Source organism: Capsicum annuum, chromosome 11 (assembly GCF_002878395.1).
Source record: "Capsicum annuum cultivar UCD-10X-F1 chromosome 11, UCD10Xv1.1, whole genome shotgun sequence".
NCBI lineage: Eukaryota > Viridiplantae > Streptophyta > Magnoliopsida > Solanales > Solanaceae > Capsicum > Capsicum annuum.
The window spans coordinates 47,039,153-47,061,304 of record NC_061121.1 but is presented as its reverse complement, the minus strand read 5'-3'; the positions used below and the strand labels follow the sequence as shown (position 1 = coordinate 47,061,304).

Sequence of the window (22,152 nt, the reverse complement as noted above, 5' to 3'; positions counted from 1 at the left end):
AGAAGAAGAAGAAGAAGAAGAAGAAGAAGAAGAAGAAGAAGAAGAAAAAGAAAATCAACAGCAATAATGAACAAAAATGAAGAGAAGAAAAACACCAAAAGCAAAGAAAAAGAAAACAGGAGAAGCAACCACATTTTCCCCCTCTTTTCTTTTATTTTTAGTTATTAGGGTTTATAATAGGCCAAAGTGTAAAATAAAAAATTTGAGTGTAACTCTCGCATGAGTCAAAACTTCTTTGTCCTTTATTTAATTTTTGTTACCCCTACTCAATAATTAAGATTTGAATCACCGATATTTTATTTTGAAACTTATCTATCATCCTTAATTCATTTTCCCATATTGCTTGTTGCAATTCGTCATTAGTCAGTGGCGGAGCCAAGTGAACATACGAATTAATCGAAGGGGATTCAATATTTACTATTTATACATAAAAATTAATTTTTACTACGTATATATAGCATAATTTTTCGATGAAGGAGTTCGGAGGAACTCCTACTTGAAGGGTAGCTCCGCCCGTTTTCAGTTGTCCCCGAACCATCGAAGAGATGCACATGTTAGAAGTCGACTAACATGCGCCTGAGAGAATAAGGACTTGTTATTATTTTAATGAACTTTGCAGTTTAAACTTAAAAAAGAAAAAAAAAATTGTCAATGTTAGAAATTTTAAAGTCCATGAAAATTGACAAATATAAATTCTATGTTCTAATTGATAAAGGATAAGGTTATTAAGTTATAAACAAAGAGCAAAAATAAAGAATTATAAGTTATGTAATTTAAATGAAACTGATTTTTAAAAAAAAAAAAAAAAAAACATAAATATTTGTAGTCACGAGACTGCTCGTCCTATTATTTGTCTTCATCATTTTATTTGTCTGTTCAAAATTCAAATCCATATTTTGATACAATTATTGAACATGGTTGTTAATCACCAAACAAAAATCAAAGTTCCTTTCAAATATAATCGCCTTTTGTGGGGAAGATTGTTGATTTGTCTGATTAAGGGAGGAGCGTCTGTCTTTAATTCCGGCCTAATTAGAATAAGCCACATGCATATCAATAATCAATACTAAAAAAATTGTCTTCCTTTTTATATATGAAGTGGAGTCTTGGATGCCGCTTCGCCATAGATATTATTTATTTTTTTCCGAAAAATTTTTTTACTTTATGGAATTTATGGTGTTTGGTAATAGATATTTCAAAAATATTTTAAAAAATTTTAAAAAAAAAAGAGAAAATAACTTTTTGTTGTTTTCAATTTTTTTCAACTCCAATTCCAAATTTTTTTTTTATTAGATATAATTCCAATTTTTTTAATATTACACAAAAAGCCCTTAAATGGTTTAGATGAGTTTTGGAGCAAATCCGGAAAGAAAGATATTTTTTATGAACAACAAATCAAGTCTGGACACATTTTTGAAAGATATTTCTTATCAGTAAAAGATATTTTTGAACAACAAATAAAGATTTTTAAACTAAAAGATCGATATATTTTTATTATTTGTATGTATATTTTCATTTTTAAACTCAGGACCCCTTCCGTCATTGATGTGAAATTCTTTTCATTCATGAGTATAATCAGTAGATAAATTAGTTGGGTAATTTTGATAGTTTTAAAAAGTTTGGGGTATAAAATTAAATTTAAAAAAGACTTTTCAAAAGTCAAAAAAATATCTTTCAAAAATAATGGTCAAACACAACTTCAACTTCAACTTTCACTCTAACTTCAACTCCAACTTCAAAATTTTTTAGTTTTTATTGCCAAACGCCTACTTGGAGTAATTGGTAAGTTGTTACTGTATGATTAAAAAGGTTAGGAGTTCAAATCGTGAAAACAGTCTTCAGCACAAATGTAATGTAAGATTACATACAATGAACCCTTGCAGTCTGACCAACATGGGTTGTGGTGCAGCGGATGGGGCTGCTCCACCCTTAACCAGAGGTCGAGGGTTCGACCGTAGGTATGGAGAAAACTCTGTTGGGAGAGCTACCCCGAATGGGACCCTACCCGGTGCGAATCCGAATTAGTCAGGCTTCAATGGGGGTACCGGACACCGAATGGAAAATTAAAACAAAAAAGAAAAACTTGCAGTCTCTTTCAAAACTTCATACATAGCAAAAACTTTAATACATCGACTCATTTTATCTGGTGGAGATTCAAATCTCTTGGATTTGTTTACTGTGGGAACCACTGTGTTGGAAAGAAACCACAAGGAAAGGGGAATCCATTATAATGATCCAATTTTCAATAAGGTAAGTCTATATCAATGTCCAAAGCTTAAAATGTCTTCATTCATTCCTGAAATTAATCCTTTATATTTCTTACATAAATTTTTGTTATAAAATAGTCAAGTGGTCCTTAATGTAACAGGAGAGCAAAAGTAGCAGGTACCCCAAACAGAAATAGTTATAAATAGTGCGGACAAAATTAATTTAATGCCCAACCTAGTCAGTTTTTTTCATTATATATATGGTCCTATGTGGTCCAATAATAAACCTAATAATTTAATTGATAAGTGATTTGACGATTGGTACTACGTGGCTCCTAACAACTGAACTTAATGACTAATCTAGTACATCAAATGAAACCACTTCCATAAGCTCATTTTCATATATTTGGTTTATACAGATACCCTTACTAACAGGCATGATGTGCAATATTCTTTGCTTATTAGGACCTGTTGTGGGAATCTTGAAACCTCATATGGTGCATCATTATCATGGGAATCTAATTCAGGATACAGAGTTACTGGTTTAGAATGAAAGTAATTTTATTAGTTGTATACATTTGAAATTTCTTAAGCATACACACATAATTTGAGCTGAAAATAATACAGCCGACTGAACCTACAGAATTCATCTTAAATGCGCCTAAATTATCATGCATCACTACCAAATTCAAACTTTTTCGCTTGAGGAGTTGTTTGGTGTGAGAAATAGGATAGACAAAGTTATTCTATGGATTGAGAAGTTGAGATATTTAGGGGGAGTCTAGCATAGGTTTCATCCGAACCCCCTTAGGTGAAAAATTACACTATTTATACTTGGTTTATATATATATATATATATATATATATATATATATATATATATATTAGATGTTAAACTCCCTTTAACTTTTTCATGTGTTAAATTCTTCATACTTTAAAAGCCTCCTTACTGAAAATTCTGGCCCCTCACTAGAAATATCCCCATGGTATGAAAATTCTGGCCCCTCACTAGAAATATCCCCATGGTATTAGTTATCCTGCAAGATAACTTATCCATCATTGTAGTATAAATAGCGATTAAACAATCTTGAATAATCAATCTACCAAACACATGATGATCTTACATTTTATCCTGAAAGTAGTACTTTTTTTCGTACCAAACAGCCCCCTTACGGTCTGGGCGTAATAAGAGGCTCGAAACTAACTAATTCTTGCATTGTGATAGCATCAATTTATGTTCTAACTTCTAACAGATGTGCCAAACATGGAAGAAATAGTGATCCCTCCAGATGAATTAGCAGATTCACTTATTGCAATGACAAAACTGAACAAATGTTGTACACATTGAATGCAAGAAAGGCCAATAGGATTTATTTGGTTATTGTATGTATCCTTGCAATAGAGAATGAAATGCAGTACATAGGACATACACATATATTATTGAGGAAGGGGTTTATTACGGGCCCATGATGAAGAAGCCAAGGTCTACACTCTACACCAATACCATATTACTACCTTTATTCCACTTTATGTGCTCTCTCTCTATATAAACTAGTCGGCTTACGCCGAGCTACACACGATTTAATGTTATCCTTAAAAATTCTACGTTATGTATAATTCTATCATTTAATTAAAATCTTTATTTGTTTGGTTGATAAATTCTAAATTAGACGTATATTATTATCCCAAATATTTACAACCAAACGAGTGAGTTACATTTTTATCCCGAGATTATTATTTTATCCCGAAATTATTGACTTTAGTCTCACAAACCAAACAGACCGTAAGATAACTAGGAGGTAACTGCAGTCTATTCAATATTGCACAAGTCCTGCTTAAGCAGAAGAGAGCGTTGAATTAACTAGTAAAGTCATTGTCGTAGCAAAATATTATGGGTTCAACACGTGAAAATAGTCTGTAACAAAAATGCATGATAAGTCTCCATATAATAAATATTTGTAGTGCAATCCTTCCACAAATCCAGCACATAATAAAAATTTTAATGCATGAACTCTATTTTTTTAAAAAGTACTCGCAGTACTAGTCATATTCATTGATGGGAATCCCCCATCTTTTATTGCTAGAGGGACCCAACTTACCCTCATTGTAAAGTCACCTTCACTTCCCTGCATTTAGCTTATGGCCATGTTTTCTGTTTCCCCTAAAACTCCACCTTTTCTCCATTATAAACTTCTTTCGGTCGTATTAAAAACAAATAGCAAAGCTACAAAAATCTTTATCCTCATTCACGTGCATGGCACACAGTGAAAAGGCAAGAAAAGCAAGAGATAGAGAGAGACTGAGTGACAAGTAAATAAACAAATGCCAATCCCAAATTAAAGCTTATTACTATTATTTATTCATATATACTACATGTAACATCATGTTTGACACATGAAAATACAACACACTTCGAGAAAAAAGTAGCAAATTTAAAAGGCCCCAAAGACCCTTTGTATGGTTAGGCCAAATTTTGGCCAGAAGATCAGAGGTGATACATAATAACACCTCTTTTGATTTCAAAAAAAAACAATTAAAGAATACGTGTATCCATTACACGTTCCGGAAAAAAAAAGAAGAAGAAAAGAGTCCAGTATATGGTTAGGACATGAAAGAAAAAAGGCAAATTTTCCCGCCAAAAAAACACACATACACACTGTGTAGAACACACCTCAAACCAAAAGTCTGATTATACAGAGAGCCAAATGTTGTTCTTGAAGTTCAATACGCCTTGTTTTTTTCTCCTTGTGTGGATCATTGATTTTCATTTCATTTTCTTGGAGCTTAGTGTAGATGTTGGAAGCAATAATGGTGGCCCTATATTGATATATCAAGAGCCTTCTTGACTTATTCATCGATATGAAACTTGCCCAAAGTTCAATATTTTTCTCCATTGATTTAATTTCTCTCCTCCAATCCTTTGCAAATGGGCTCCACCCTACCCTCTTACATACAATAATCAATGCTCCTTTTGAATTCAAATCACAAACCCCACTTCTTTCACAGTTTCACACTATACTCCATATGACTCCACTTACTGCTAGCTATAATTAAACCATCTCTCTTTTTTTTTCCTTTCTCTTCACACAAAAATAATATGTACCAAATCCCCTTCCCTTGGGAATCTGCGAAGCCATTTAATCAATGGCACTTCTTCTCACCCAAAATATCAACAAAAAAAAAAAATCAAAAAAGATTATCTCTACTAAAATATATAATCTACACCACTCTTCTGTCAATTTAAACTCAAAACACCCTCAAAGATGAAAAAAATTACTGAGGATTCTTAGATGGACCACCATTTTCCATAGCCCCCTGATTCTTAATTTCCCCACAGCTTAATTAATTAATTGATTAACCGGAACTTGCTCTGTCGTCATCTGTAGTACTCCACCAGCTGTCATTTAATTTTCTCCTTTTATAAGATGTACCAGAGGAGGAGGACGACGATGAGTCACTGGATGCTACAGTAGTAGTACTAACCCGAGTCATGACTCGTACCTGTGGGTAAACTCTTGGAAATCTCCTTGGTCTTAATGCAATTGCGTACTTTTGCACTAATTCGTAGCAGCCCACGATTTTATCCTGCCAAAAGGGTAACTTTCACTTTATTCTAAAGTCAAGAAATGAGCATTAGAATGATTAAGAATGTATTTTTTTTTAATGGCAACTACATGGTGGGGAATCAAACCTCACCAACAAGAATTAGAAATTAATTCTTACTTTGCGGAGTCCATGGCACCAGGATTCAGCATGTTCAGCATTCACAAGAGAGAAATTTGGAAGGTCATTAGCTGCACACAGTATTGTAGCTGCAGCTATGCATGACGGCCAATACTCAAGAAAGCTAGCTTCTGTAAATATCAGCAGTGACAAGTTAAAATTCACTATCAAGCCACCTAAACGATGCCTACAGTAAACGATAGATACAATATACAAGCTACAACAGAGTAGAATACATTCATAGTGTAAGAAGTTATTTATACTGTCAGAATATACAACTTAAATTTGCTAAATACTCATGCATGCATGTGTAATGTACGTATATTTGCTGCTTTTTTTATTCGATGTGACATGTTTAGTAGGATAATAAATAGGAGAGCGAACCTTGAATATTTGAGAGGATAATCTGAGAAGCCCTTGAGATAAGGAAGGCAGTGAAAGTTCCAAGTGAATCAAGTTTATACGCAAAGAAGCTAAGAAAGCTAAATGGGGTTATAGATCGAAGCCTCCAATCTAATATTCTCAGCACAAGAAACTCCATTCTTTGTATGGTTTTTGGTTCAAATATATACTTAGCACCTTCAACCTAAGTCAAAAATATAATTGTTAAATCAAGTGAGGGGTCCTTTTGTAGAAGAAAAGGATGGAAAAGGGCAGACCGTTAGCATTAAAGCTCTCGCTATGCAAGAGGCCCGATAAAGGACCGAATTACAAGAACTTATTATATGTAGTCTTATAATGCATTTCTGCTTGCAAGAGGTTGTTTCTACGGTTTTAACCCGTGACCTCCTAATCACATAGCGACAACTTTACCAGTTACGCCAAGGCTTACCCTTCTGGACGGAAACAATGAAATAAAACAAATAAATTAAATTACCTGAAGATCCAAAAGAGAAGGAACAAGAGGTTCCTCCATTTTTGCTGCTAAAGATAAGCAAGCAACCGACAATAGTTGCAGTGGCCAGCCATTTGTTTGCTGAAATTACATTGAAAGGAAATTCGTTAATATAATCACATTCCTAATTATATTTAATATGCGTACATTTTAACAGAGAAAATATTACAGTACACATATATTTAATTAATTTCGCTATAGAGACAAACGGACCTCCTTAGCGAATACTTTTAGGAGCTATGTCACGTACACTTAAATTATTGGCAGTACGCCTACATAATATAGTAACATTAAATCATATACCAAAAATTTTTGAAGATAATATTCAAATACTCCAAAGTTCAAAAAAGAAAAAAAACTCTTTCCGTCCTCAATTTAGGTGGGTTTTCTTTATAATTGTGTTGTCTGGATCAATTTTCGCACGCTTCGACCAACTCCACGGGATATTTATCACCTTCCACCAGCAACTGATATCAAATAACTCCTTCCATCAAAGCTAAGATAGATATATAATTCAGTGTCTTTTACTTTTTTTTTTAATCCGTTTCATAAAGTGTGTATCTCTATGTATTTAGTAAGGTTGAAATTTTAATACTCCCTCCATTTCAAAAAAAATTTAAAAATGAAAGTAATTATTTTTTTTGAAACGGAGGGAGTATTTAAATTCTATGCCATAGAAATTCACACTTAAAAGACTTCTAATACCTTTTGATCAACTTTCGAGTGTACTATTCCATTCTCTCTTTTTTTTTCCTATTTTACAGGTATCAAGTGAAATACCCTTTACAACCCATGGTTTTTAGGTGACACTATAAACTACTATAAAATCTACATCAAATTATTATTGGAGAGACCATGAAACAAAAAGATCTTGTACTTTATCACTTCCGTTATATACTAGTGTACTAGTTATTATTATATATTCAGCACAGTACAGAAACAATGAGGACCCAGTAAGTTGAATTTGTCTTTACCGTTGTTAGATTAATATCAATAATTCGCACACAATTAAAAAAAAAACACTAAGTTTTAGACGCTGTTTATGAATTTACAGTTTACTCAATTTTTCTTAAGGTGTCATCAAAAGTCAATGTGGACATTGTAGAAATAATCCCACACTTGAAATGCCTCCAAGAAAATACAAATATTTAATAAATATAAAGAAACTGTTGACATTTGGTACGGATTATTAATTATTAGTTGCATCTAAACTTTCACTAGATTTAGTTATCCCTAAGGCCTAAACATAATTACTTCCTCCGTTTTAAAATAATTGTCCTTTTTTTACTTGACCTTAAGAAAATATTTATTATGGATTTATTTTACCAAATTAGTCTTATTAATTATGCTTTGAAAATATAAATTTGAGTAAATATATTTTATTTAGTCATTTAATGTTGAGGATAGTATTAAAAAAACATAATAAAATACTATTGATTTCATCAAAAGAAACAATTAAATTGAAACAAATATTTTTAGAAGTAGGTCAACTAAAACGAAACAGAAGAAGTATTTGACAGTGTTTAACTCCGCACAATCTCATCCTAAGAAAATAGTACTATCAATATATACTTTTAAGTCATCAATACTCAGAAAACTTTTTCTTTTTTAATTAGTAATTTGAAAACATTTCTCAAGTGATCTTATAATTTTTGCGTTACATATATCATTTCTTACTAATATTTTATACAATGACAGTATTGTCATAGTCCAACTTATTTTCGTCCTTTATTTCCAGCCACCTCTCATTATTAAAAGGGCAAAAAGGAAAACTTGAAAATGACTAATTTACCGGCAAGCTTCTAGAGTAGAGAAAACGATCAAAATAATTAACGGCCAGATACGCCGTTAATGGCTGGAAACCATAGTGGCGTTGTACCTGCGAAAAGTTTCAAAAAAGAAAAAAATTATTCGATTCAGTTTTATACCATTTGGATTTGATTAACTAGAAGTAAGCAAATAAATAGGCCGATGCACTAAATCTTTCATTTTATGTGTAGAGTTTAAGAAAAAACGAAACTGCACGGACTATAGCATTATTTTACATTTTCATAAGAGATTGGTATCTGTAGGTTAAACCCGTGAACTTCTGAGCACATTATATTGAAAATTTACTAGTTATACCAATTAACTACAGGTATATTTTAGCAGCAAAAGAAACAAAAATCTAACATGCGCGCATACAGTATTCCACAGGAGGTTACCGTACTATCGATGAAATTGATTAAATAATACCTTGAGAATCGATGCTATAGTACTGTTAATTCAAGTATATCTTAGCAAATTAAGTAACACAAAATCTAACATGCGCCGATACATTTTTTTCACCGGAGCTTTTTTTCCAGTATTTCTCGCCGGAGTTTTACTGCGCTATCGATGCAATAGTGTTTGTTAACTACAAGTATATTTTAGCAAATTAAAGTATCAAATATCTAACATGCGCCGTTACATTTTGACCACCGGTGTTTTACTTTACTATCGATGAATCGATTGATTTCACTAACACTCCTAGCAAACCAATTTAATAAAAATCTAACATGCGCCGATACCTTGAGAATCCATGCAACGGATTCTTCTCTAGCGACGGCGCTTAGAGACTGCGATTCAAACTTGTCAATATAATCAAATCCAGGCACAAAATTCCGTTCATCTTCGATAAGACTAGCAATCGATTCATCAATATCGCCGGTGAATTGAGATTCAATATCCGACGAAGAACATTCCGGCAAATCTTCTCCTCCGTTTGAGAAAACGGTGTCGGAGTCTTCGCCGCAGAGTAAGTCGGAGAAGCAATCGGAGTACGACATGATAGGTTATCGATGGAAATACTCATTCTGTTTTGGACATTTTGATTGCCGGGAAACGGAGATTTTGATCGGAGAAGATTGCCGGAATGTCTACGTGGACTTTTGAAGAAGTGATAGAGGAAGAGGAAGAGGAAGCCGAACTGTAAGTGGAAGTGTGAGTTTATTTTTTGTGTGTGTGTTTTGGGTGTGGCTATCTCATTCACTGGTATAAATAGTTAAGAGTATCATTTATATTTTGTAATTTTTTTTAGTTTTGTGATAGATTAAATTTAAAAAAAATCTACGTACAAGAAAAAAAAAGAGTTAATATATAAAAATGACCTTAAACTTGACACCAAATTATAACTTTGACTTTAAACTTTGGTAGTGCACAAATAAGACCTTTAACTATTCAAAACTTGAATAAATACGACCTCTAACTTTGCAACCCCATGCGTGAGTCTCACCCGCGCCTACGTGGAAAGGCAATCCAATCACACGGTACCACATCGTTAAAAGGGATGACTTGGAGAGAGGTCATATTTGTGTAGTTTTGAATAGTTAAAAGTCATATTTGTGCACTGTCAAAGTTTTGTTTTTGTGTTAAAACGACGTCGTTTTTATTATTATTATTATTATTATTATTATAATTGTTATTATTATTATTATTATTATTATTGTTGTTGTTGTTGTTGTTGTTGTTATAATTATTGTTATTATTATTATTATTATTATTATTATTATTATTATTATTATTATTTATTTATTTATTTTTATAGTAGCAGCACCTAACTTTTTTTTAATTTAAAAAAATTATTATTATTATTATTATTATTCTATTTATTTCTATAGCAGCAACACCTATCTTTTTTTTTAATTAGCAAAAAAAAAACAGTCACTAGAAGGGATCGAACCTGCACAGTAGGCTGAAGGAAGCGCCCAAAAAGAGCAAATAACACCACTGGGCTATCTAAATGTCTTGTTTCATGTGGTTCAACATTAATATACATACATAAATATACATTTTCTATCTTATATATATACAATGTAATTTTTTTATCGAGGGGGTTCGGATGAACCCCATGGCAACCACGTAGGTCCGCCCCTCGTTAATTTAATAACGTTTTAACAACGTTAATTTAATAACCTTTTAATTACGTTAATTTGATAACGTTAATTTAATATACTACTTCTACTATCCTTAATAACATTAATTTAATAATGTTTTATTAAAACTATAATTTTTTTATTATTAGTATAGTTTCATCTTTAATTTAATATTTAAATAAATAATATTTAGATATATTATATAACTTAAATTCGACCTCTGCTTTATAATATATATACATACCCGCTCAATTTTTTCGTATGAGGCTGACCCTCCTAATTAATAAATCTTCAATATTGCTATTTTTCCGCAATGACAAAAGAAATTAGATGTTATTTTCATCTTTGAGCCGAAAATAATGAAAAAATAATAGTGAAGAGTCATTTAAAGGTCATATTTATGCAGTTTTGAATAGTTAAAGGGCATATTTGTGCACTGTCAAAGTTTAAAGGTCATATTTATGTATTATACCCTTAGATTTTAAGCTGAACGCGCCCAGTTTTGTGTATTGAACACGCGTTTTTCCACGTAGGATTGGAGGTCATATTTGTGCAGTTTTGAATAGTTAAAGGTCATATTTGTGCACTTTCAAAGTTTAAGGTCAAAGTTATAATTTGGTGTCAAGTTTATGGTCATTTTTATGTATTAACTCAAAAAAAAGTGGGCATGATATGGTTTATATCGAATTATCATACCAAACCGTCAAGTCAAATCGAACCGACGAACCAAACCAAACCGAGAAAAAAACCGACTTATGGTTTGGTTTGATTGGTTTGGCGTTAGACAAAAAAAATCGATCATTCTTGGTTTGGTGTTAGTAAAAAAAAAGTTAAACCGAACCCGAATCAAACCTACATAATATCTATTTCTATAATCTATATCTATAATCTATAATCTATCTATATCTATAATCTATAATATATTAAAAGTGTGAAAACCATTAAAAAAGTGATTCGAACATTTTACTCTTCATTAAAATATTCTTTTTTAAATAAAACTGTCTTTTCACTATTTTTTAATTTATTATTAATTATTTTTATTATGTTAACTAAACTTCTAAAATATATAAAAGGAAAATTAATTAATATTTTCCTTTGTACCATTCACTATATAGGTAATATATTTATAACAATTATTCATGTTTATGCTTTGAGTTGTATAGAAGTCACTACTCTATATTTCAATTTTTGCACGTTAATCTACTTTTGATATGTGATGAGCCTTTTTTAAGTTTTTAACTCTTTTGAAATAATTTACTTCTTTATTTTCATTCAAGTCATTCTTTAGGGTCAAAATTTTCACTCAAACAAGAATTATTTTTATCAAAATCGAAGCTTTGTGATCACTATTGTATTGTTTTGTTGTAATTTACAGGTCGTAGAAGAATGTAGATTGACTTTGAGAAATTTCTTGTGTAAAAGTTAGGTTCAATTGTATTATCTGAATATCTCTATTAGTTTTATTATTTTGTGATAATTTATAGGTTGTAGATGAATGTCTATCGACTTGGAGGAATTTTTGTGTGCAAAATTTAAGGTAAAATTTAAGTTTAATTGTATTGTTTTGATATCTCTTTTATCGTATTATTTTGTTGTAGTTTACAGATGCTAGATAAATGTCGGTCGGCTTTGAATAATTTTTTTAGGTAAAGATTAGGTTTGATTGTATTGTTTTTGATATCTGTGCTTTGAGAATTTTTTTTGTGTAACGGTTAGGTTTAGTTGTATTATTTTGATATCTCTATTATTGTATTATTTTATTAGAGTTTACAGGTATTAAATAAGTGTTGGAAGGCCTTGAATTTATCTTTTTTATGTAAATGTTAGATTTAATTGTATTATTGTATTGTTTCTATAATCGTATTATTTTTTTGCAGTTTACAGGTGCTACATTTTATGATAAAAGTTAGGTTTAATTAAATAAATTTTTCATCTTTACATATTCAAAAAATATTGAATTTAATTATTGTATTCGTCTTTATTATTTTAACAAATTTCCTATGTAGTGCAATATTTGAACTCACTAAAGTAAGGTACACGTGCGAGGTTATATTAAAAATGTGGAGATCTTATAAATCACATTTGAACTTTTTACCCTTCATTAAAAATCTCTCCTTCAGATAAAATCGTCTTTTCACATATTCTATTTAAATTATAAATCCAATAAATCAATATAAATTTAGCCGACAGTACAAATGGACAATCAATATCTTGTTCTAACTAAATTTGAACAAACAAAAATAAAAATCCTATACAAAACCAATAAATTATGTATTCCTAAATTAGCGTGTAAAAAGAAAAAAAAAGTGTCCTAACGAAAAATCTCAAAGTGGAAAAAATCGTTAAAAGTAAAAAAAAGAAAAATGTGTATTAGCCTATTAGATACAAAATCCTTTGAAAGTATAATTTGTGTGAAGGTAATTTAAATAATTTAATTTTTCTTTTATGTACATAAAAATCAAAATCCTATTCTAACTAAATTATAACATACACATTCTTATTCAACCCAGAAAAAACTAATCCTATCTATAATTTATAATCTATATCTATAATATATTAGAAAAATACTTCTAAAATAGGATCAAATTCTATTGAGTATGACTCATAGTGATCATTTATCAAAGACTGACTTTGGTTATCAAATGATTAAACAACCCCGGTTTATCACTACTAAAAAACCCGATAAAATCGACCATCAAAAACCGACCACAATTTGTGGTCGGAAAAAATCGACCACACGTGGTCGGTTTTTGAATTTTTTTATTTTTTAAAAAATCGACTACAAGTGGTCGGTTTTATATTTTAAAAAACCAAAATAATTATTACAATAATTTTAATATTAATTATTAATTATTTTACAAATTAAAATAAAAAAAATAACAAAACCGACCACTTGTGGTCGGTTTATTTTTTAAAATATAATTAAAAAATATTTTAAAAAACTGACCACTTGAGGTCGGTTTTTAAAAATACTTTTTAAATTTATTTTTAAAAAAACCGACCACATGTGGTCTTTTTTTAAAAAAAAATTAATGAAAAATATTTTTAAAAAACCGACCACTTGTGGTAGGTTTTTTAAATACTTTTTAAATTTATTTTTAAAAAAATGACCACTTGTGGTCGATTTTTTTAAAATAATTTAATTAAAAAATATTTAAAAAACCGACCACATGTGGTCGGTTTTTTTTTAAAAAAATTTAATTTATTTTTTAAAATACCGACCACTTGTGGTTGATTTTTGAACTAAAAAAAAATTAAAAAGTAAATAATTTTTAGTAACACCTAATTATATACATGTAATCAAATATATATATATATATATATATATATATTATTTTTATTAAAAATAATTATATATATAATGTAATATCTATATAATTTTTTAAAATTACATTGATCACACGCAGTTAATAACCAGTATAATAATAATAATAAAATTCAATAATACTTAAATTTTGTGACAAAATTACACTGAAAAATAATTCAAATAAAATAAACAAATTATGTTAAGCATAATCTTTATCTTTTACTTATGTTTCAACATATAAAATAAATATTTTCCTTTGTATATAAGTTAAATGACGTTAAACATGCATAATCTTTGTATAATGAATATGTGTATGTATATGTCAAACCGTTGAGATAATGATATTATGTTACTATTCCAGTCATAATTAATAATGTAATATATAAATGATAATTCATCAGAATATAATGAACGTGTTTTATTATAAGATAATATACTTGTGGATGTGATATATATAGTATGCATTCAAGAGTTCGTATATAATATTTATATATATATATATGCATATACATATGGTGATCGATTGATGAACAATATAGTCAAAACCTAGTATATTAAACTAATCAAATATAATTAATCGATCAACCATCTGAGTATGTATAAGAAACACATCGCATTAATACAATAACAACAACAACCCAGTGTATTCCCACCAAAGTGGGGTTTGGGGAGGGTAGAATGTACGCAGTTTATACCGCTACCTCCGAAGAAGTAGAGAGGCTATTTTCGATAGACCCCCGGCTCAAGATAATAAATAGTGAACAGGATCATAGTAATGCATGAAATAGAATGGGCGGCATAGCCGAAATAAGAAATGAGAAGTACTGAAAATAGAGCTAAGCGAGACACTAGTGGCTCCTACCAATGGACACAGTCATAGGCTTACTAACCCGGCTACACCAGAGCCCCCTAACCACTAGCTACGACCCACACACGCACTAACCTTCTACCCTTATCCGTGACTTCCACACCTTCCTACCTAGGCGTGTGATATATATAGTACATATTTAGAATTTAATATATATATATATATATATATATATATATATATATATATATATATATATATATATTACACAGTGAAGGTATATTAATGACATAAGATTATAATGTAATCTATAATTCAATTGAGTATTTGTGAAATACGTTGTAGATTATTATATGGGATAGTAAAATCGTGTAAGTGATGTTTATAGTACGTATGTGAAAGCCGATAGACAAATTAAATATATGTATATATATGTATATCTCGTGTAGTAATCGAAAGCTAGATAACTGAATATATATATCAAAATAGTTTGAATGATATGTTGATATATATCATACTACTGAGCAAGTAGATATACTATTTTGGATCAATATAGACACGCGTATGTTGTTGAAGTTGTAATAATGTAAGAATAGTATTACGAGGTATATACATAAATATGTATATATATATATATATATAATATTGTATTTAAAAGCTAATTAACCAAAAATTTATCATAATTTGCAAAATTCATTGATATTATTATACGATTGAGGAAATATACTACTACTGGAATTTAAATATCAACCTAATTAAATTACTTTGCCTAATTTATTCATCTTTTAAACCAAATTTATTCAATTTCTTACAATGTTAGCCTAATTTTATTTGATCCATTACAATTATGACCAAATTGTGATCTTTATTTCAATTTTGATCAACTTCTTAACTTTCAGATCTCAACCGTCGATCAAAAAATGATCTAACGGCTAAGATCAAAGTATCCATTCCTTCCTTTTAAAAAAACAAACAAAAACCCTAGACCTAAAATATTTTTCAAACCAGCCCCCCCCCCCTTCTCCCTCTTCTTTTTTCTCCAAACCCATCAAAACCACCATTTCCGACCACCTTCCAACCGGAGATCCCCATCTCCCTGCCAGCCATAACCAACGCCGGACATGCCAGAGAAAAAGGTCAGCCTTCCGCCACCAGTCGCCGCGGCGCAGCTGGCGAGGCCAGCCACCACGCTGGCCTCCATCGAATCAGCAATCCTAGCACCGATCACCAGCGCCACAGCCATCACTGGCCGGCAGAAGTTGCACCCGCAGAAACCCACCAACTTTGAGAAGCTTTAACAAAGACGAGCATCTCGTATGGTTCGTCAGTGACTTCCCGTGGCTGAGATCGAGTTAACTGATAAGGTGGGATAAATAGCTTTTTTTTCGATTCTCATTAAACAGTTTATTTTCTCATAAATCTAGTTCTAGGTATGTTCTTGCTCTATTCGTGGAAATGATCGTTGAATTGCTTTGACATTATTTATTAGTTTGGAATTATGATTTTTTATGGTTTTCGATGGTTGATATAAAGTTTAGGTGATAAGAGTAATTGTTGAAGGTATGTTGCTATGAGTATTGCTTCAAACTTGGCAAAATATTTCATAGTTTTAATTTGTCTGTCCCTTCTTTGTGATTTTATGGCATTTTAATTCTTTAAAAATTGTTAGTTGTTACCAATTTTAACTTCTGTCAATTCCTTCACACATGGCGATTGATTTTTCTTCCTGAATTGGATTTAGAAAGCTTTACTACCTTATTATTCATGGTAACTTTGATCAATCTCCCACCGATTTCTTTTGAATTCAAATTATGTCAGCCTTTTAGTTAAAATATGGCAACTAGAGATTTACGAGATAATGGTTAAGTGTAGGGACTTTTCAAAGGGTATTTTTTTGGTTTGAATGTCGTTTGGTTGGTGACTTAGTCGCTTGAAAATGGTTAAGCGTAGGGACATTAAAGGAATTTTTTTAATTTTGAAAGTGGTTTGTTTGGTGACTTAGTCGCTTGAAAATGGTTACGCGTAGGGACTTTAAAGGGTATTTTTTGGTTTGAATATGGTTTGATTGATGACTTAGTCACGTGAAAATGGTTATGGGTAGGAACTTTAAAGGGGATATTTTGGTTTGAATGTCGTTTGGTTGGTGACTTAGTCACTTGAAAAAGGTTAAGTATAGGTACTTTAAAGGGTATTTTTTGTTTTTAATGTGGTTTGTTTGGTGACTTAGTCGCTTGAAAATGGTTACGCATAGGGACTGTAAAGGGTATTTTTGGTTTGAATGTCGTTTGGTTGGTGACTTAGTTACTTGAAAATGGTTAAGTGTAGGGAATTTAAATGATATTTTTTGGTTTGAATGTCGTTTGTACAAACGTGACTACGAGAAACTAAAAACTTGCTACTACTAGTTCTCAGAGTAATTTTGTGCTGTCAAATAGATTTGATTAGAAAGTCAAATTTTACTCTGCATCCCTTTTCATTATTATATTGTACTTTTGACCTTTTCTTCTTTATGAGTGGAATAATTTAAGTAATCAATTTATGAGAGGAAAAGAAAAGGGATTTGTAAAATTAAATTTAGTTTAATCTTTTGTTATTACACATTGAGGGTTGTCAACAATTGTTGATAATAGATTTGTTCTTTGAAATGGTGGATGATGGGTTAAGGGCTGACCAAAGGATGATGGTGGTTGTGATATCTGCTTGTGCGAAATTAGGGGATTTGAGATTAGGCCAGAAGTTGCATGAATATGTGCAGAGTTATAAGTTGAACTTTGATGTGTTTCTTGGGAATGCATTGGTGGATATGTACTTAAAATGTGGTGAACCTGATGTTGCTCTTAGTTAAGTGTGGTCACTTGATAAGTGCATTAATGAGTCGAAGTGTAGTTACTTGAAAGGTGGGCTTGTGTTTTGAATATAGTGAAGTGTGGTCACTTGAGAAGTGAGTTAGTGACTTTAAAATATTTAAGTGTAGGTACTTGAAATGTGAAATTGTGTTTTGAATTTAGTTAAGTGTGGTCACTTGAGAAGTGCATTAGTGAGTCGAAAATGTTTAAGTGTAGTTACTTGAAAGGTGGACTTGTGTTTTGAATATAGTTAAGTGTGGTCACTTGAGAAGTGAGTTAGTGACTTGAAAATGTTTAAGGGTAGGTACTTGAAATGTGAACTTTTCATTTTGAATTTAGTTTAGTTTGGTAACTTGTGAACTGACTTACTGGCTTGAAAATGTTTAGGTGTAGGTACTTGAAATGTGAATTTTTCATTTTGAATTAAGTTTAGTTTGGTAACTTGCGAAGTGAATTAGTGACTTGAAAATGTTTTGGTGTTAGGTACTTGAAATGTGAACTTTTCATTTTGAATTTAGTTTAGTTAGGTAACTTGTAAAGTGACTTAGTGACTTGAAATGTTTAAGTGTAGTTACTTGAATTATGGATTAGTGACTTTTGTTTTGAATTTAGGTACTTGAAATGCGAACTTGTGTTTTGATTTTAGTAAAGTGTGGTCACTTTAGAAGTGAATTAGTGACTGCAAAATGTTTAAGTGTAGGTACTGGAAACGTGAACTTTTCATTTGAATTTAGTTTAGTTTGAAACTTGTGAAGTGAATTAGTGAATTGAAAATGTTTAGGTGTAGGTATTTGAAATGTGAACTTTTGTGACTTAAACTATTTACTTGAATGTGATTGATTGTACAGATGGAACCTGATTATAGTTGGATATATCAACGAAATATTGATAACAGAATGGGTGATGCTGAGATTGAAGATACGGATGATGAGTTGTAGTTTTTAGTCTTTTGTATGTTTTATAGTTTGGATTTGGAACCTCGATAAATTTTATAAATAATTTAATTTTTAATGTTTGTATTCTTATGGTGGTTGATTGATTGTATATTAAATGATTGGTAGGTTGTATTATAAATAATTTGATTTGATTTTTAATGTTTGTAAATGATTGGTGGGGTGTATTGTAAATAATTTGATTTTTAACGTTTGTATTTTGGAAATTTTCAATATTTTTTTTTACAAAATTATCAAAAAAACCAACCACATATGGTAGGTTTTTTTAATTTTTTTTTACAAAAAACCGACCACATGTGGTAGGTTTTTATGATTTTTTTTTTACAAAAAACCAACCACATGTGGTAGATTTTCTGATTTTTTTTTTACAAAAAATCGACCACATATGGTACCTTTTTTTTGAAAATTTTTACAAAAAACCTACCACATGTGGTAGGTTTTTCTGAAAATTTTTACAAAAATCTACCACATGTGGTCATTTTTTATTAAAATTAATAAAGTAATTTAATAAAAAGCCGACCACTTGTGGTTTGTTTTTTTCCCTAAAATTATTTTTTCACTTTTAATAAAATAATAATGAATTTTAAAAACAAATATATATTTTAAAAAAAACCGACCACATGTGGTCGATTTTTAAAAAACTACCACTACTTTTTCGACCATAAATTTTGGTCGGTTTTGTGGTCAGAAATTAGGGAAAACCAACCACTTGTGGTCGATTTTCCTCTTTTTTTTTTTTAGTAGTGTTACTTATTGGAAAAATATGATTGATGCTCATCTAACTTGAATCAATTGCATGTCTAGATTGGTAGATGGTTACTTTTCTAATCTCCAACTTCTTCACTGTTTTTGATAACATAATAGAATTCAACGTCTGTGCATATATATATATATATATATATATATATATATATATATATCTTTCTTTGTTTCCATTCAAGTTATTCTTTAGGGTCAAAATTTCTCTCAGACAAGAATTATTTTCATCAAAATTGAAACTTTGTGATCACTATTGTATTATTTTATTGTAGTTTATCGCATGAATTTACAAGTAGTAGATGAATGCCAGTCGACTTTGAGGAATTTTTTTAGGTAAAAGTTAGGTTTAATTGTATTATTTTTATATCCCTTATTGAGATTTTTTTTTTGTGTAAAGGTAAAGTTTAGTTGTATTATTTTGGTATCTCTATTATCGTATTATTTTGTTATAGTTTACAGGTGGTAGATGAGTGTCAGACGGCTTTGAGAAATTTTTTGTGTAAATGTTAGATTTAATTATATTGTTTTGTTCATCTTATTGTTTTGTTGTAATTTACAGTAGTAGATGAATGTCAATTACTTTGACAATTCTTTTGGTAAAAGTTAGGTTTAATTAAATAAATTCTCCAAAGGATGTTGAATTTAATCATTGTATTCATCTTTATTATTTAAACAAATATATATTTTGTAACGTTTGAACTCAATAAAGTGAAGTATACGCGCGAGGCGAGTACACCTAAACTAGTATATATATATATAATATTCAAACTTTTTTATACATAAAATATTAATTATAATCTACTTTTTCAACTAGTTTTAGTAATTTTCAGTAATTTGAAAGTAGATGTAGATATATATTTAGAGTTGAGCCTTTAAATTGTAATATTTGTTCATTAATTGCTAATTAAATGATCGAAAACCCAATATAAACTTAAAACCTAAACTTTTCACTCTTCATCTCACTTTTTAGTTTCAAGAGAGTTTTCCACTCTTCATTTTTTCATAATTATGATTTTTTAGTAGCACATGAGTGAAAACATATTTGATCTAGTCTTCGATCACAATATAATTGTAAAAACTAAAGATTACAAAAAAAAAAAAAAAGAAACCATAAACCCGAAAAAATCGACTAAAACCTAAACCAAAAAAGCCAATTTTATGTTGGTTTGATTTGGTTTATAGTTTTAATAAACCGACATGATTGGTTTTTTTTTTTTTAATAAAAACCGAAGCAACCCGACCTATGTACACCCCTAGTTAAGAGTATCATTTATATTTTGTAATTTTTTTTTAGTTTTGTGATAGATTAAATTTAAAAAAATCTACATACAAGAAAAAAAAAAAGGTGGGCATGATATGGTATATATCGAATTATCATATTAAATTAAAATTTTGATATCATGATTTTGATATTATGATATTTGATATAGTATATTGTATATATTTTAATTTTTTTTTTTATATTAGGTACGGTATTTGATAATTATAAATAATATATTGAAACATCGAATATCATACCAAAGTATATAGTTACATAAATAATTCTATATATTATTAAAATAACAAAGATACAACCTAGTGTTAGTGTAACACTAAACATTTAGACGTTGAAATTTTGAATATCTATTTTTATTGAAATGTCTTTTTATATAATTGATTAGTAGAAGGAATTATTTGTACTTCCTTTTGAATGTATACTTCTACATGTGTAATTTGTTGATGCAATTGATATTTTTTTGAAAAGTCGAAGTCATAATATTTTATTATATGAGTATATATTGTCAAAGTTGAACAAACTATGATTATCGCTTTATCATACTGCAAAATATCAAAATCAAATTTCAAAATATTGAACCATGCCGAATTAATTTGATATGATAAAGAGATAGTATTTTTAAGAATCGAATATCAAATTACCATATCAAAGATTTAAACATTGTATCATATCATATCATGTCCACCCCTAAAAGAAATTTCGCATTATATGTTATTATTTTGTTTTAGAAGTAATCGGTTAAAAACTGCATTCACAAAATCATTGTAATTTATGTGTGTTGTACCGGTGACCTTATCAGTAATACATAACTCCCACACATGAAAGTAGATCCATCCATTTGCACGCACATTATTCTTCCTAGCCCATCTATGGCTTAACTCTCGATGACTAACCTATTAAAATTATCAAACAGTTATACACATCTGTTATGACAGATGATCAATCTATTGCAACATATGACTTATCTGTTCAAAAAATCAAACAGATATATGCATTTGTTGCAACAGTTTCAATATTTTGTAAATTATCTAACAGATATTTTGCAACATATTACCCATCTGTTTGATTTATTTTAAAGCAATTTGTTTTTCGAAACACAATAAAGATAAATTATTTATTTAGATCTGCTTTTTTAATTTGTATATTCGAAAATTCTTCAATTTTATTTAATTAAGGGATGAACAGTCGTGGCTTTTTGACTAACTCCTTCATTTATAAATAGGTCCCTCCTTACTCGTTCATTCTACTACTATACTTTCAGATATGGCTGATCCAGATTCGTACAAGAATATTTATATCGAGTCCTTCTGGGAACTTCGAAGGCAGAATGATGAGCTCTAGAGGGATTTGATCGACTTCAGAGAAAGATTGAGGAGGGTCCTGCTGTTTCCGGATGAAAATTATCCTTCAAACAATGGAAGTAGTACTAGTAATACTTATAATAATAATAATAATAATAATAATAATAATAATAATAATAATAAT

General features: G+C 29.9%; 1 protein-coding gene and 1 long non-coding RNA gene across 3 annotated transcripts; one reads left to right on the top strand and one right to left on the bottom strand.

Moving 5' to 3' along the window:
* Positions 1-4,530: 4,530 nt before the first annotated feature.
* LOC107847989 (cyclin-D1-1) lies at positions 4,531-9,835 on the bottom strand. Of its 2 annotated transcripts, XM_016692627.2 has the most exons (6): positions 9,375-9,835; positions 8,618-8,704; positions 6,808-6,906; positions 6,315-6,516; positions 5,931-6,061; positions 4,531-5,792 (listed from the first exon to the last, which is right to left on the bottom strand). In XM_016692627.2, the coding sequence occupies exons 1-6, from the start codon at positions 9,630-9,632 to the stop codon at positions 5,562-5,564; spliced, it is 1,008 nt and encodes a 335-aa protein (XP_016548113.1). In that variant the 5' UTR covers positions 9,633-9,835; the 3' UTR covers positions 4,531-5,561. The 2 variants fall into 2 exon arrangements, with proteins under 2 accessions (XP_016548113.1, XP_016548114.1); XM_016692628.2 differs by lacking the exon at positions 8,618-8,704.
* Positions 9,836-15,679: 5,844 nt separating this feature from the next.
* On the top strand, positions 15,680-18,766 carry LOC107847104. Its single transcript, XR_001667309.2, has 2 exons — positions 15,680-16,197; positions 18,528-18,766. It is a non-coding gene; the product is annotated as an uncharacterized LOC107847104 (long non-coding RNA).
* Positions 18,767-22,152: the final 3,386 nt, after the last annotated feature.